Source organism: Oncorhynchus mykiss, chromosome 27 (genome assembly GCF_013265735.2).
Source record: "Oncorhynchus mykiss isolate Arlee chromosome 27, USDA_OmykA_1.1, whole genome shotgun sequence".
NCBI lineage: Eukaryota > Metazoa > Chordata > Actinopteri > Salmoniformes > Salmonidae > Oncorhynchus > Oncorhynchus mykiss.
This window is the reverse complement of record NC_048591.1, coordinates 47,031,648-47,049,435: the sequence shown is the minus strand read 5'-3', so window position 1 is coordinate 47,049,435 and position 17,788 is coordinate 47,031,648. Positions and strand designations below refer to the sequence as shown.

Below are 17,788 nucleotides of genomic sequence, written 5' to 3'. Positions count from 1 at the left end.
TCCACAGGTACATCTCCAATTGACTCAAATTATGTCAATTAGCTTATCAGAAGCTTCTAAAGCCATTACATCATTTTCTGGAATTTTCCAACCTGTTTAAAGGCAGTCAACTTAGTGTATGTGAACTTCTGACCCACTGGAATTGTGATACAGTGAATTATAAGTGAAATAATCAGTCTGTAAACAATTGTTGGAAAAATTACTTGTGTACAAGTAGACTACAAAGTAGATGTCCTAACCGACTTGCCAAAACTATAGTTTGTTAACAAGAAATTTGTGGAGTGGTTGAAATACGAGTTTTAATGACTCCAACCTAAGTGTACGTAAACTTCCGACTTCAACTGTAAATCCAAATCGGACTTAAGTAACCATATTGTGGGCCTGTTACACTACACAAATCATGTAGCATGTGACGAATATCCACTTTGTTAGATCAGATTTGTTGAATGTGAGCCAATCTGGACAATGGAACGTCTGGTCAATGGAATGTCTGGTCAATGGAATGTCTGGTCAATGGAACGTCTGGTCAATGGAACGTCTGGTCAATGGAATGTCTGGTCAATGGAACGTCTTCGTTCCACTGACTCCTTTACCACATCTATGACCATGATATTCTTATGGAGGCGCAGTGATAATTTCAGATGGAAACTGTTTACAGGCATAGTGTGCCTGTAACGGCCAAAACAGCACAGCTTGGAACGCTGCTTGTCAAATCAGCATCCTGGATCCAGAGAACAGCAGGGTATTATTTAAGATGGCTGAACCTCTGGCTAGCAGTGTATTATTTAAGATGGCTGAACCTCTGGCTAGCAGTGTATTATTTAAGATGGCTGAACCTCTGGGTAACAGTGTATTATTTAAGATGACTGAACCTCTGGCTAGCAGTGTATTATTTAAGATAGCTGAACCTCTATTGGGTAACAGTGTATTATTTAAGATGGCTGAACATCTATTGGGTAACAGTGTATTAATTAAGATGGCTGAACCTCTATTGGGTAACAGTGTATTATTTAAGATGGCTGAACCTCTATTGGGTAACAGTGTATTAATTAAGATGGCTGAACCTCTATTGGGTAACAGTGTATTATTTAAGATGGCTGAACCTCTGGGTAACAGTGTATTAATTAAGATGGCTGAACCTCTATTGGGTAACAGTGTATTAATTAAGATGGCTGAACCTCTGGGTAACAGTGTATTAATTAAGATGGCTGAACCTCTATTGGGTAACAGTGTATTAATTAAGATACCTGCACCTCTGGGTAACAGTGTATTAATTAAGATGGCTGAACCTCTATTGGGTAACAGTGTTTTAATTAAGATGGCTGAACCTCTGGGTAACAGTGTTTTAATTAAGATGGCTGAACATCTATTGGGTAACAGTGTATTAATTAAGATGGCTGAACCTCTATTGGGTAACAGTGTATTAATTAAGATGGCTGAACCTCTATTGGGTAACAGTGTATTAATTAAGATGGCTGAACCTCTGGGTAACAGTGTTTTAATTAAGATGGCTGAACATCTATTGGGTAACAGTGTATTAATTAAGATGGCTGAACCTCTATTGGGTAACAGTGTATTAATTAAGATGGCTGAACCTCTGGGTAACAGTGTATTAATTAAGATGGCTGAACCTCTGGGTAACAGTGTATTAATTAAGATGGCTGAACCTCTATTGGGTAACAGTGTTTTAATTAAGATGGCTGAACCTCTGGGTAACAGTGTATTAATTAAGATGGCTGAACATCTATTGGGTAACGGTGTATTAATTAAGCATTAAGACATGAGAACCTGTTGATTACTGTGAATAACACATGGCGAGGGCTGTACTAAGGCATGGTCCAAGTTAGGTTGACGTGTCCGGGAACAATTTCAGTCGCAATCTCCAGTAACATGGTCACAGGTAAATCTTCTGTCCCTCGCTCAGTAAAATCAGCAGGTGTTAGTTTACCTGAAGATGATGTTGCTGTGAGAAGCGATGTCCAGTCCTCCGTAGACGGTCGCTGCCCAGTCAGCCCGAGGACGCACCCCGAACAGGGAGTTGCACTCATCTGAGAAGGCCTGGAAGTTCCAGTCCTGGGGCTCAAACATGTCTTGCACCCCATCAGTGCAGAGTGGCATCACCATCTCTGTACACGCCTGGGGAGGAAGAGGGGGAAAGGAGCTGTTAAGGACTGAAACAAGGTGACCTACTGCTCTTCAGACATCTAAACATTTTACTGCATAGGCTAACAGGGTCCATCTAGAGGACCAGGCTAACAGGGTCCATACAGAGGACCAGACTACAGGGTCCATACAGAGGACCAGACTACAGGGTCCATATAGAGGACCAGACTACAGGGTCCATATAGAGGACCAGACTACAGGGTCCATATAGAGGACCAGACTACAGGGTCCATATAGAGGACCAGACTACAGGGTCCTTATAGAGGACCAGACTAGAGGGTCCATATAGAGGACCAGACTACAGGCCCAGACTAGAGGCCCAGACTAGAGGACCAGACTAGAGGACCAGACTACAGGGTCCATATAGAGGCCCAGACTAGAGGGCCAGACTAGAGGACCAGACTAGAGGACCAGACTACAGGGTCCATCTAGAGGACCAGACTAGAGGGTCCATATAGAGGACCAGACTAGAGGACCAGACTACAGGGTCCATATAGAGGCCCAGACTAGAGGCCCAGACTAGAGGGTCCATATAGAGGACAAGACTAGAGGGTCCATATAGAGGACCAGACTAGAGGGTCCATATAGAGGACAAGACTAGAGGGTCCATATAGAGGGACCAGACTAGAGGACCAGACTAGAGGGTCCATATAGAGGACAAGACTAGAGGACCAGACTAGAGGGTCCATATAGAGGACCAGACTAGAGGGTTCATATAGAGGGCCAGACTAGAGGACCAGACTAGAGGGTTCATATAGAGGACCAGACTACAGGGTCCATATAGAGGACCAGACTAGAGGGTTCATATAGAGGACCAGACTAGTGGACCAGACTAGAGAGTTCATATAGAGGACCAGACTAGAGGACCAGACTAGAGGGTTCATATAGAGGACCAGACTAGAGGACCAGACTAGAGGGTCCATATAGAGGACCAGACTAGAGGGACCAGACTAGAGGGACCAGACTAGAGGGTCCATATAGAGGACAAGACTAGAGAGTCCATATAGAGGACAAGACTAGAGGGTCCATATAGAGGACAAGACTAGAGGGTCCATATAGAGGACAAGACTAGAGGGTCCATATAGAGGGTCCAGACTAGAGGACAAGACTAGAGGGACCAGACTAGAGGACCAGACTAGAGGACCAGACTAGAGGGTCCATATAGAGGACCAGACTAGAGGGTCCATATAGAGGACCAGACTAGAGGACCAGACTAGAGGGTACTTACAAATACATTGCTTGATCTGGAAGACCCTGAAGAGAAATATGCATCTGAAATGGGACCCTATTCTCTATCCCAGGGGTAGGGAACTACTATTCTCTATCCCAGGGGTAGGGAACTACTATTCTCTATTCCAGGGGTAGGGAACTACTATTCTCTATTCCAGGGGTAGGGAACTACTATTCTCTATCCCAGGGGTAGGGAACTACTATTCTCTATCCCAGGGGTAGGGAACTACTATTCTCTATCCCAGGGGTAGGGAACTACTATTCTCTATTCCAGGGGTAGGGAACTACTATTCTCTATCCCAGGGGTAGGGAACTACTATTCTCTATCCCAGGGGTAGGGAACTACTATTCTCTATCCCAGGGGTAGGGAACTACTATTCTTTATCCCAGGGGTAGGGAACTACTTCTATAGATTTTGACCGTATGCCGATTAAGATGAGCAGAGAATGGTGTTTACATGACTAATGCAATACTCAGCCTTCTGCCATAACCAGTTTCATATCCAAGTACTACTGTGCATGTAAACGTACTCATTGAAACATGATCACATCTCTTTTTTTATCCGTGGGAATACTTGGGAGCAGATTTCCTAAATTAAAATCATTTTTAGCTAAATTCCTGGTGAATTTACACCTCTCCCCCCACCTGTTGCTGAGTCTAGCTCTTTACAGAGCACTACCTGACCAGAGCCCTCTTCCCTAATTAGAGCACTACCTGACCAGAGCCCTCTTCCCTAATTAGAGCACTACCTGACCAGAGCCCTCTTCCCTAATTAGAGCACTACCTGACCAGAGCCCTATTCCCTAATTAGAGCACTACCTGACCAGAGCCCTATTCCCTAATTAGAGCACTACCTGACCAGAGCCCTATTCCCTAATTAGAGCACTACCTGACCAGAGCCCTATTCCCTAATTAGAGCACTACCTGACCAGAGCCCTATTCCCTAATTAGAGCACTACCTGACCAGAGACCTATTCCCTAACTAGAGCACTACCTGACCAGAGCCCTAATCCCTAATTAGAGCACTACCTTTGACAAGAGCTCCATATAGGGAATAGGGTGCCATTTTAGAAACAACCTGTGAGTTTGTGTTACCTGGTAGTACCAGCCGATGAAGCCCAGGTTCCCTGTAGCCGTAGAGGAAGTGTTGAGACAAGGACAGTTTCCTGTGTAGTTGTAGTAGACTCTAGCAGCTTCAGAGATACCCCCTAACAGCTGGTAGTCTGACACACTGCTGGGGTCAAAGCTAAGGTGTTTGCACACCACCTGGGAACAAAACAACAAAAGATATCACGGATGTAGAGATTTTTTTTTTTTTTAAGTTGGCAGACAGTTTGGGCTTAGAAATGACAATCGTTGTCTCAGTATACTAAATACAGGATTTTTTTGGTCAGTGTTCGTCACACGAGGCACAAACATGGAACAATTACTAATGAATTGATACGTCTGACAACAGCAGAGTGAAAATACTTTTCCCGCTAATTAAATAGTAATACTAGGTAATAAGTAAGAGTTTTTTTCATAGGTAACCTTTTAAAGCACTTTGTTTACAAAACAAACACCTCCGTTCCATTTCAGTCCAAATCCAAACGGCTCAACCAACGTTAGAAAGCTCTCTCTCTCTCGTCTCGGAGCTGTTTACCGGTTGTTTTCTCATAAAACATTTCACTTAAAAAAAAATGTAGTGTCTAATTTACATATGAAATTGAGTGGAATGAAACAAAAGGCTTCATTTAAATGTATAGCTCTGCGCTCTTAGCATAGCGAGGAGACATATTTTGTTGTTAAAAGATTTCCTCCCTCCGCCTCATTCTCACCCTACCAGGACAACTTCTCAACTTTACGAAAGTGACTGTTTCATCTACAGTGACAATTACTGCAGTTGAGATACATTTAAAATGGGATTTTTTCATTTTTTTTTCATCGTTCGTGGTTTGCTTTCAGACATAGTTACTGTATTGGTCGTTGTCATGGTAGCAGCAGAGTTTGCTGCCTGTCCTGTTCTGTCTGCTAGCTGTTTTTGTTCTGTCAGTCTTTGTAAAAGGCTGCTGGAGAGACTGTGGCTGCTTGTTAGGACGTTGGACTGGAGTTCTGGCAGAATGGAGGCTGTTACTGAGCCTTTTGTCTACAGGCGGGCTAGGGGAGGAGGAGGAGGGGGAGGAGGAGGAGGTTGAGGAGGAAGGGGGAGGATGTCGATGGATATATGAGAAGGAGGGGTAGAGCAACAGGCATGTCTGAACCGCAGATTTATGCCATGAAAAAAGAAAAACGTCCAGCAATTGCTCTAAAGCATCTCCTCTCTACTTTTCAGATAGGATTAGTCTCCTACATTCATCTTTGCCAACAGATTTCCCCCCCTTTAAACCCTCAATACTCCCTTCCCACAGTCACTCACATAATCACATTAGCTTTGTCATTAAAAAAGCTCACTGGCTAAACCGCTTAAACCACCCATAGGGCAGGCATACATTACAGGCACTGAGCCACAACGGCTCCAAATGTCCATTCAGCTTCTCCATGTCTGTTAACCTGCTGCACCACTAGGGGATTTAGGATTTATATATATCGATGAGGACTACAAATGTTTTTTTTTAATTTATTTTTTTAAGTTGATATATTTCTACTAATGAAAAAGCAACAGAACATTGGACATCTCATTAAACTCACAGGATGGTTGGAGCACCCCAGGAGGGTGAGCAAGCACTAGCAGCGTTTAGGGTTCAGGGTTTAGGGTTTAGGGTTCAGGGTTTAGGGTCAATGGTGCTGCCTTGGTTGGGGACGTGACGTGTCAGAGGAGCTGGTACAAAGAATGATGGGTCAGAGTCCTTCAGCCTTCTATAACAGCCTCTACAGTCCAGGGATCACTGAGTCCTTCAACCTTCTATAACAGCCTCTATAGTCCAGGGATCACTGAGTCCTTCAGCCTTCTATAACAGCATCTACAGTCCAGGGATCACTGAGTCCTTCAGCCTTCTATAACAGCCTCTATAGTTCAGGGATCACGGAGTCCTTCAGCCTTCTATAACAGCCTCTATAGTCCAGGGATCACTGAGTCCTTCAGCCTTCTATAACAGCCTCTACAGTCCAGGGATCACTGAGTCCTTCAGCCTTCTATAACAGCCTCTACAGTCCAGGGATCACTGAGTCCTTCAGCCTTCTATAACAGCATCTATAGTCCAGGGATCACAGAGTCCTTCAGCCTTCTATAACAGCCTCTATAGTTCAGGGATCACTGAGTCCTTCAGCCTTCTATAACAGCCTCTACAGTCCAGGGATCACAGAGTCCTTCAGCCTTCTATAACAGCCTCTATAGTCCAGGGATCACAGAGTCCTTCAGCCTTCTATAACAGCCTCTACAGTACAGGGATCACAGAGTCCTTCAGCCTTCTATAACAGCCTCTATAGTCCAGGGATCACAGAGTCCTTCAGACTTCTATAACAGCATCTATAGTCCAGGGATCACTGAGTCCTTCAGCCTTCTATAACAGCATCTATAGTCCAGGGATCACAGAGTCCTTCAGCCTTCTATAACAGCCTCTACAGTCCAGGGATCACTGAGTCCTTCGGCCTTCTATAACAGCCTCTATAGTCCAGGGATCACAGAGTCCTTCAGCCTTCTATAACAGCATCTACAGTCTAGGGATCACTGAGTCCTTCAGCCTTCTATAACAGCCTATATAGTCCAGGGATCACTCAGTCCTTTAGCCTTCTATAACAGCCTCTATAGTCCAGGGATCACTGATCCCTTCAGCCTTCTATAACAGCCTCTATAGTCCAGGGATCACTGAGTCCTTCAGCCTTCTATAACAGCCTCTACAGTCCAGGGATCACTGAGTCCTTCAGCCTTCTATAACAGCCTCTACAGTCCAGGGATCACTGAGTCCTTCAGCCTTCTATAACAGCCTCTACAGTCCAGGGATCACTGAGTCCTTCAACCTTCTATAACAGCCTCTATAGTCCAGGGATCACTGAGTCCTTCAGCCTTCTATAACAGCATCTATAGTCCAGGGATCACAGAGTCCTTCAGCCTTCTATAACAGCCTCTACAGTCCAGGGATCACTGAGTCCTTCAGCCTTCTATAACAGCCTCTATAGTCCAGGGATCACAGAGTCCTTCAGCCTTCTATAACAGCATCTACAGTCTAGGGATCACTGAGTCCTTCAGCCTTCTATAACAGCCTCTACAGTCCAGGGATCACAGAGTCCTTCAGCCTTCTATAACAGCCTCTATAGTCCAGGGATCACTGAGTCCTTCAGCCTTCTATAACAGCCTATATAGTCCAGGGATCACTGAGTCCTTTAGCCTTCTATAACAGCCTCTACAGTCCAGGGATCACTGAGTCCTTCAGCCTTCTATAACAGCCTCTACAGTCCAGGGATCACTGAGTCCTTCAGCCTTCTATAACAGCCTCTATAGTCCAGGGATCACTGAGTCATTCAGCCTTCTATAACAGCATCTATAGTCCAGGGATCACTGAGTCATTCAGCCTTCTATAACAGCCTCTATAGTCCAGGGATCACTGAGTCATTCAGCCTTCTATAACAGCCTCTACAGTCCAGGGATCACTGAGTCCTTCAGCCTTCTATAACAGCCTCTATAGTCCAGGGATCACTGAGTCATTCAGCCTTCTATAACAGCCTCTATAGTCCAGGGATCACTGAGTCATTCAGCCTTCTATAACAGCCTCTACAGTCCAGGGATCACTGAGTCCTTCAACCTTCTATAACAGCCTCTATAGTCCAGGGATCACTGAGTCCTTCAGCCTTCTATAACAGCCTCTATAGTCCAGGGATCACTGAGTCCTTCAGCCTTCTATAACAGCCTCTATAGTCCAGGGATCACTGAGTCATTCAGCCTTCTATAACAGCCTCTACAGTCCAGGGATCACTGAGTCCTTCAGCCTTCTATAACAGCCTCTACAGTCCAGGGATCACTGAGTCATTCAGCCTTCTATAACAGTGGATGGTCAGGGGGCCGGAACATATGGTCAAATAATTTATATATTTTCCATAATAAAAAATATGATATATCCAGCTGTTTGAAGTAAAAGAGGCAAAAAACAAAATTTAAAAACAGGAAGCATAGAAACAGATATACTGCTTCTTAGACTGGCTTTCAATGAGAATGACAGATCTATAACTCACATTTCTATGTGAATTTGGGACGGGTCGCCCAAAAAGGTGCCATATTGCAGCTTTAACAATTAAAAAGTATACAGCTGATATCATCAAATTACATAGTACTGTTACATAGTACTGTTACATAGTACTGTTACATAGTACTGGTACAGAGTACTGTTACAGAGTACTGTTACATAGTACTGTTACAGAGTACTGTTACAGAGTACTGGTACAGAGTACTGTTACAGAGTACTGTTACAGAGTACTGTTACAGAGTACTGGTACAGAGTACTGTTACAGAGTACTGTTACATAGTACTGTTACAGAGTACTGGTACAGAGTACTGTTACAGAGTACTGGTACATAGTACTGTTACAGAGTACTGTTACAGAGTACTGTTACAGAGTACTGTTACAGAGTACTGGTACATAGTACTGGTACATAGTACTGGTACATAGTACTGTTACATAGTACTGTTACAGAGTACTGGTACAGAGTACTGGTACAGAGTACTGTTACATAGTACTGTTACATAGTACTGTTACAGAGTACTGTTACAGAGTACTGGTACATAGTACTGTTACATAGTACTGTTACATAGTACTGTTACATAGTACTGGTACATAGTAATGGTACATAGTACTGGTACATAGTACTGTTACATAGTACTGGTACATAGTACTGGTACATAGTACTGTTACAGAGTACTGGTACAGAGTACTGTTACAGAGTACTGTTACAGAGTACTGGTACATAGTACTGTTACATAGTACTGGTACATAGTACTGGCACATAGTAATGGTACATAGTACTGTTACATAGTACTGTTACATAGTACTGGTACATAGTACTGGTACATAGTACTGGTACATAGTACTGGCACATAGTAATGGTACATAGTACTGTTACATAGTACTGTTACATAGTACTGGTACATAGTACTGGTACATAGTACTGTTACATAGTACTGGTACATAGTACTGGCACATAGTACTGTTCCAATGTCAGACAAACAGGGTTTAGTGGAGAAGAAAACGCCACAGATGCACTTCTGAGGCCTACTGTGTAAAATTCTCCCTCTCTCCCTCCCAGGGGCTTTATTGGCATGGGAAACATGTTAATGTTGCCAAAGCAAGTGAAGTAGATAATATACAAAAGTGAAGAGACACCTCACAAGACACCTCACAATCCTCACAACCACACAAGAAGAAGAAACGAACAAGTCCCAAAAGGCACCATGATCCTTAAGTAGTGCACTACGGTCAAACCCAGTCTGGTCAAAAGTAGTGCACTACGGTCAAACCCGGTCTGGTCAAAAGTAGTGCACTACGGTCAAACCCGGTCTGGTCAAAAGTAGTGCACTACTGTCAAACCCGGTCTGGTCAAAAGCAGTGCACTACTGTCAAACCCGGTCTGCTCAAAAGTAGTGCACTACTGTCAAACCCGGTCTGGTCAAAAGTAGTGCACTACTGTCAAACCTGGTCTGGTCAAAACTAGTGCACTATTGTCAAACCCGGTCTGGTCAAAAGTAGTGCACTACGGTCAAACCCGGTCTGGTCAAAAGTAGTGCACTACTGTCAAACCCGGTCTGGTCAAAAGTAGTGCACTACTGTCAAACCCGGTCTGGTCAAAAGTAGTGCACCACTGTCAAACCCGGTCTGGTCAAAAGTAGTGCACTACATAGGAAACGGGGTAACATTTGGGTCTTAAACATTAGGAAATGTAAATTTACTATGAATATTAATGCAGTTAATTGACAGTTGTAATAAACAAAGTAATAAGAAAATAAAAAAAGACGAAAGACGACACCTACTTGTAACACAACCATTTGAATCAGAGACAGAGAGGATGTGGCAGAGCAGATAAAGGAAGTAGAGACAGAGAGGATGTGGCAGAGCAGATAAAGGAAGTAGAGACAGAGAGGATGTGGCAGAGCAGATAAAGGAAGTAGAGACAGAGAGGATGTGGCAGAGCAGATAAAGGAAGTAGAGACAGAGAGGATGTGGCAGAGCAGATAAAGGAAGTAGAGACAGAGAGGATGTGGCAGAGCAGATAAAGGAAGTAGAGACAGAGAGGATGTGGCAGAGCAGATAAAGGAAGTAGAGACACAGAGGATGTGGCAGAGCAGATAAAGGAAGTAGAGACAGAGAGGATGTGGCAGAGCAGATAAAGGAAGTAGAGACAGAGAGGATGTGGCAGAGCAGATAAAGGAAGTAGAGACACAGAGGATGTGGCAGAGCAGATAAAGGAAGTAGAGACAGAGAGGATGTGGCAGAGCAGATAAAGGAAGTAGAGACAGAGAGGATGTGGCAGAGCAGATAAAGGAAGTAGAGACAGAGAGGATGTGGCAGAGCAGATAAAGGAAGTAGAGACAGAGAGGATGTGGCAGAGCAGATAAAGGAAGTAGAGACACAGAGGATGTGGCAGAGCAGATAAAGGAAGTAGAGACAGAGAGGATGTGGCAGAGCAGATAAAGGAAGTAGAGACAGAGGATGTGGCAGAGCAGATAAAGGAAGTAGAGACAGAGAGGATGTGGCAGAGCAGATAAAGGAAGTAGAGACACAGAGGATGTGGCAGAGCAGATAAAGGAAGTAGAGACAGAGAGGATGTGGCAGAGCAGATAAAGGAAGTAGAGACAGAGAGGATGTGGCAGAGCAGATAAAGGAAGTAGAGACAGAGAGGATGTGGCAGAGCAGATAAAGGAAGTAGAGACAGAGAGGATGTGGCAGAGCAGATAAAGAAAGTAGAGACAGAGAGGATGTGGCAGAGCAGATAAAGGAAGTAGAGACAGAGAGGATGTGGAAGCTAAAGGAAGTAGAGACAGAGAGGATGTGGAAGCTAAAGGAAGCAGAGACAGCTAATTGGAAACAGTACATTCACAGGGTAGTACAGGTTGAATGGATTCAGTGAGGTGAAAGAAAATAATTGTTGTTAATGTGATTTTTCCCTTCCCTTGTTTTAACCTTTTCTGTAAGTAAAACTAAATATGAACTATTAAATTATTAACAATTGGGCTACTATGTAAAATACTAGGAGATTTCTTATTCTACTTGTGTAATACAATTTAATACATTATTATGAAAGATATATAAATTTGATATAGAGATATATAGATATAGAGATATATATATATATATATATATATATATATATATATATATATATATATATATATATATATATATATATATATATATGTGTACCTGTATTGGCCAGCGTGGGAGAGGTTGGAGGAAGTTAGCTTCGTAAGGATAGTCAACCATGGCCAGATTCACCCAGGTCTCTTGGAGCCAGGCCTTAAAACCGTCCAAGTCCGTCTTCTTGAGTGGGGAACATAAGCTAAACTCCCCGGACAGCCATTGGAGGCCGTCATCTGCACAGAGATGAGGAAAATAGTCCTCATGAGTTAACTAGGCTTTAAACTAGCTTTGAAAAAAGGCTATTTCATCCTACCAGTTGCTGTGACGTTGTCATTCAGACAGGCTAATTCATCCTACCAGTTGCTGTGACGTTGTCATTCAGACAGGCTAATTCATCCTACCAGTTGCTGTGACGTTGTCATTCAGACAGGCTAATTCATCCTACCAGTTGCTGTGATGTTGTCATTCAGACAGGCTAATTCATCCTACCAGTTGCTGAGATGTTGTCGATGGCCTTCCAGGACCTCCGGATGTTAACGTCACAGTTCAGTCCACTCCTGGCGAAGTCCTGGGTGACTATCTTATAGAAATCTCCACATGGAACCATGTCAGGGAACTGCCATATGGGGGCAGAGGCAGCCAGAGCTCTGGAGTACACAGAGAGACAGATATAACCCAGTATTAACCACACAGAGAGACAGATATAACCAAGTATTAACCACACAGAGAGACAGTTAGAACACATTAACCACACAGAGACAGTTAGAACGCAGTCTGAGATTTTCCTCAGGTCAAATAGCACCCTATTCCCTATAAAGCACACTACTTTTGACCACAGCCCTATGAGCCCTGGTCAAAAGTAGTTCACTATATAAAAATATAAAAATAGGGCCCCATGAAGACCTGTACACAGTATCTCTTACCCAACAACAACATTAGGGTATTTCATTCTCAACCAGGCAGAGAGCATCCCTCCGTAGGACCCTCCGATGGCGATCACAGGACTTTCCTGAGCTCCAAGCACCTTCCTCTTCAGTTCTCTGATGAGCACAGCGAAGTCAGCTAGCGCCTGCTCCGACGTCAGGTAATTCAGGTGCTTGGTGTCCTGTTTGTGAAGACAAAGCATGTTTAACGAACTGTGTTTCTAAACGTGTAGTAAACCAACACGTCATATTTAAAATGTTATATACCGTGTGTGTGTGTGTGTGTGTGTGTGTGTGAGTGTGTGAGTGTGTGTGTGTGTGTGTGCAAAAGCATAACGGTTCATTTACACTGTAAGAGTCTTGTCCAAACGGCAGGGATTCTCCATAGTAACGGTGCTCTGCAAACACCAACATGGCTCCCAGATCCTCTGCAACGTCCCACATGAAACCCTACAGACAAAAAGTACAAGGCAAAATATTCTAACAAATGATGCAAGGCATGCTGGGAAGATGAACACATTACAGAACAGAGAAGATGAATACAGAACAGAGAAAATGAATACAGAACAGAGAAGATGAATACAGAACAGAGAAGATGAACACATTACAGAACAGAAAACAGAGAAGATGAATACAGAACAGAACAGAGAAGATGAACACAGAACAGAGAAGATGAACACATTACAGAGAAGATGAATACAGAACAGAGAAGATGAATACAGAACAGAACAGAGAAGATGAATACAGAACAGAGAAGATGAACACAGAACAGAGAAGATGAATACAGAACAGAGAAGATGAATACAGAACAGAGAAGATGAATACAGAACAGAGAAGATGAATACAGAACAGAGAAGATGAACACATTACAGAACAGAGAAGATGAATACATTACAGAAAAGATGAATATATTACAGAACAGAGAAGATGAATACAGAACAGAAGAGAGAAGATGAATACATTACAGAACAGAGAACAGAGAAGATGAATACATTACAGAACAGAGAAGATGAATACAGAACAGAGAAGATGAATACATTACAGAGAAGATGAATACATTACAGAACAGAGAAGATGAATACAGAACAGAACAGAGAGGATGAATATATTACAGAACAGAGAACAGAGAAGATGAATACATTACAGAACAGAGAAGATGAATACAGAACAGAGAAGATGAATACATTACAGAGAAGATGAATACAGAACAGAGAAGATGAATACAGAACAGAGAAGATGAATACATTACAGAGAAGATGAATACATTACAGAGAAGATGAATACATTACAGAACAGAGAAGATGAATACAGAACAGAGAAGATGAATACATTACAGAGAAGATGAATACATTACAGAACAGAGAAGATGAATACAGAACAGAGAAGATGAATACAGAACAGAGAAGATGAATACAGAACAGAACAGAGAAGATGAATACAGAACAGAGAAGATGAATACATTACAGAACAGAAAATATGAATACATTACAGAACAGAGAAGATGAATACAGAACAGAACAGAGAAGATGAATACATTACAGAACAGAGAACAGAGAAGATGAATACAGAACAGAACAGAGAAGATGAATACATTACAGAACAGAGAACAGAGAAGATGAATACAGAACAGAACAGAGAAGATGAATACATTACAGAACACAGAACAGAGAAGATGAATACAGAACAGAACAGAGAAGATGAATACAGAACAGAACAGAGAAGATGAATACAGAACAGAACAGAGAAGATGAATACATTACAGAACAGAGAAGATGAATACATTACAGAACAGAGAACAGAGAAGATGAATACATTACAGAACAGAGAAGATGAATACAGAACAGAACAGAGAAGATGAATACATTACAGAACAGAGAAGATGAATACATTACAGAACAGAGAAGATGAATACAGAACAGAACAGAGAAGATGAATACAGAACAGAACAGAGAAGATGAATACATTACAGAACAGAGAAGATGAATACAGAACAGAACAGAGAAGATGAATACATTACAGAACAGAGAAGGTGAATACAGAACAGAACAGAGAAGATGAATACAGAACAGAGAAGATGAATACAGAACAGAGAAGATGAATACAGAACAGAACAGAGAAGGTGAATACAGAACAGAGAAGATGAATACAGAACAGAACAGAGAAGATGAATACATTACAGAACAGAGAAGATGAATACATTACAGAACAGAGAAGATGAATACAGAACAGAACAGAGAAGATGAATACATTACAGAACAGAGAAGATGAATACATTACAGAACAGAGAAGATGAATACAGAACAGAACAGAGAAGATGAATACATTACAGAACAGAGAAGATGAATACATTACAGAACAGAGAAGATGAATACAGAACAGAACAGAGAAGATGAATACATTACAGAACAGAGAACAGAGAAGATGAATACATTACAGAACAGAGAAGATGAATACAGAACAGAACAGAGAAGGTGAATACAGAACAGAGAAGATGAATATATTACAGAACAGAGAAGATGAATACAGAACAGAACAGAGAAGATGAATACAGAACAGAGAAGATGAATACAAAACAGAACAGAGAAGATGAATACAGAACAGAACAGAGAAGATGAATACAGAACAGAACAGAGAAGATGAATACAGAACAGAGAAGATGAATACAAAACAGAACAGAGAAGATGAATACAGAACAGAGAAGATGAATACAAAACAGAACAGAGAAGGTGAATACAGAACAGAACAGAGAAGATGAATACAGAACAGAACAGAGAAGATGAATACAGAACAGAACAGAGAAGATGAATACAGAGCAGAGAAGATGAATATATTACAGAACAGAGAAGATGAATACAGAACAGAACAGAGAAGATGAATACAGAACAGAACAGAGAAGATGAATACAAAACAGAACAGAGAAGATGAATACAAAACAGAACAGAGAAGATGAATACAGAACAGAGAAGATGAATACAAAACAGAACAGAGAAGATGAATACAGAACAGAACAGAGAAGATGAATACAGACCAGAGAAGATGAATATATTACAGAACAGAGAAGATGAATACAGAACAGAACAGAGAAGGTGAATACAGAACAGAGAAGATGAATACAGAACAGAACAGAGAAGATGAATACAGAACAGAGAAGATGAATACAAAACAGAACAGAGAAGATGAATACAGAACAGAGAAGATGAATACAGAACAGAACAGAGAAGGTGAATACAGAACAGAACAGAGAAGATGAATACAGAACAGAGAAGATGAATACAGAACAGAACAGAGAAGATGAATACAGAACAGAGAAGGTGAATACAGAACAGAACAGAGAAGATGAATACAGAACAGAGAAGATGAATACAGAACAGAGAAGATGAATACAGAACAGAACAGAGAAGGTGAATACAGAACAGAACAGAGAAGATGAATACAGAACAGAGAAGATGAATACAAAACAGAACAGAGAAGATGAATACAGAACAGAACAGAAAATATGAATACATTACAGAACAGAGAAGATGAACACAGAACAGAGAAGATGAATACAGAACAGAACAGAGAAGATGAATACATTACAGAACAGAGAAGATGAATACAGAACAGAGAAGATGAATACAGAACAGAACAGAGAAGATGAATACAGAACAGAACAGAGAAGATGAATACAGAACAGAGAAGATGAATACAGAACAGAGAAGATGAATACATTACAGAGAAGATGAATACAGAACAGAGAAGATGAATACAGAACAGAAGAGAGAAGATGAACACAGAACAGAGAAGATTAATACAGAACAGAGAAGATGAATACAGAACAGAGAAGATGAATACAGAACAGAGAAGATGAATACATTACAGAACAGAGAAGATGAATACAGAACAGAGAAGATGAATACAAAACAGAGAAGATGAATACATTACAGAACAGAGAAGATGAATACAGAACAGAACAGAGAAGATGAATACAGAACAGAGAAGATGAATACATTACAGAACAGAGAAGATGAATACAGAACAGAACAGAGAAGATGAATACAGAACAGAGAAGATGAATACAAAACAGAACAGAGAAGATGAATACAGAACAGAGAAGATGAATACAGAACAGAACAGAGAAGATGAATACAGAACAGAGAAGATGAATACAGAACAGAGAAGATGAACACATTACAGAACAGAGAAGATGAATACAGAACAGAGAAGATGAATACAGAACAGAGAAGATGAATACAGAAGGGTAATTATTACAGTGTTATTGCAGAACCAGGTAATGTCTCCTTCATTGCCGGTGTAGAACAAGATAGGCCCTCCCTTCTGATCCCAGTGTTCATTATTAACCAGGTATCTCTGCTTAAAGGTGCCATCCTCCAGGAAACCAAAGTGATCGATCTGTAAGGACAGAGACGTACATCAGAAAAACATGAAGAAATCAAGAGGATGGCTAAAATATGACACGCTGCTACTTTAAACCCAACCTAGTGTCACGGATCCCTCCGGGAACGTTCATCACGCACACCTGGCACCTATTGCGCAGATGATTACGGGTCTCGTCCCGTGTGTTACTCATTGTGTGCTTGTGCTTATTCGAGGTGCACCTCACTCTTATGTTATGGGTTTCTACCCTGTGTTTTGTTATGCGTTTGTTGGGTCTTCGTCCCAGTGCCTTTTTTGGGGGCGCAATAAAAAAATCCTATTACGCATTCCTGCGCCTGTCTCCCGAATAATTTATACCGACGTGACAGAATGATCGACCATTGAGGGAGACAGCGGGAATGGCCCGTCTCCACGACGACGCAACTTCGGCCGCTGCATCGGGTCCTGATCGACCCGCGCTGCGTTCCTGTGATCCTGGGGGTATTGTCACGGCTCCTTCCGGAACTTTCATTACACACACCTGTCCCCTATTCCCACGGATTAGTACTTGTATAAGTGGTGCCCTGTGGTTTCCATTGGACTGTCCATTATTGTTACTGTGTCCGTTGGTGCGTGCGAGTACCTGTGCTGTGTGTTTTGGGCTTTCGTGCCACTGTGGATTGCGCAGATGATTACGGGTCTCGACCCGTGCGATAATAGTTGTGCTCGTGTGTTATTTATTCGAGGTACTCTTTTGTTTTGGGTTTCAACCCTGTGGTTTCGTTACATGTTTGTCTGGTCTTCGTCCCCGTGCCTTCACATGACACGCCGTACTTTGGGTAAAATAAAGATCCC

The 17,788-nt window shown here is 42.0% G+C and overlaps 1 protein-coding gene across 1 annotated transcript in view; it reads right to left on the bottom strand.

Annotated features, from left to right (window-relative positions):
* Positions 1-17,788, bottom strand: part of prcp (prolylcarboxypeptidase (angiotensinase C)) — a 36,421-nt gene that overhangs the window by 7,486 nt on the left and 11,147 nt on the right. The window contains exons 2-8 of the mRNA XM_036965299.1: positions 16,829-16,969; positions 12,926-13,027; positions 12,578-12,759; positions 12,144-12,301; positions 11,718-11,887; positions 4,489-4,659; positions 1,949-2,136 (exon numbers count right to left, since the gene is read on the bottom strand). Of these exons, the coding sequence (XP_036821194.1) occupies positions 1,949-2,136; positions 4,489-4,659; positions 11,718-11,887; positions 12,144-12,301; positions 12,578-12,759; positions 12,926-13,027; positions 16,829-16,969 (1,112 nt within the window). The remainder of the gene's footprint in view (positions 1-1,948; positions 2,137-4,488; positions 4,660-11,717; positions 11,888-12,143; positions 12,302-12,577; positions 12,760-12,925; positions 13,028-16,828; positions 16,970-17,788) is intronic.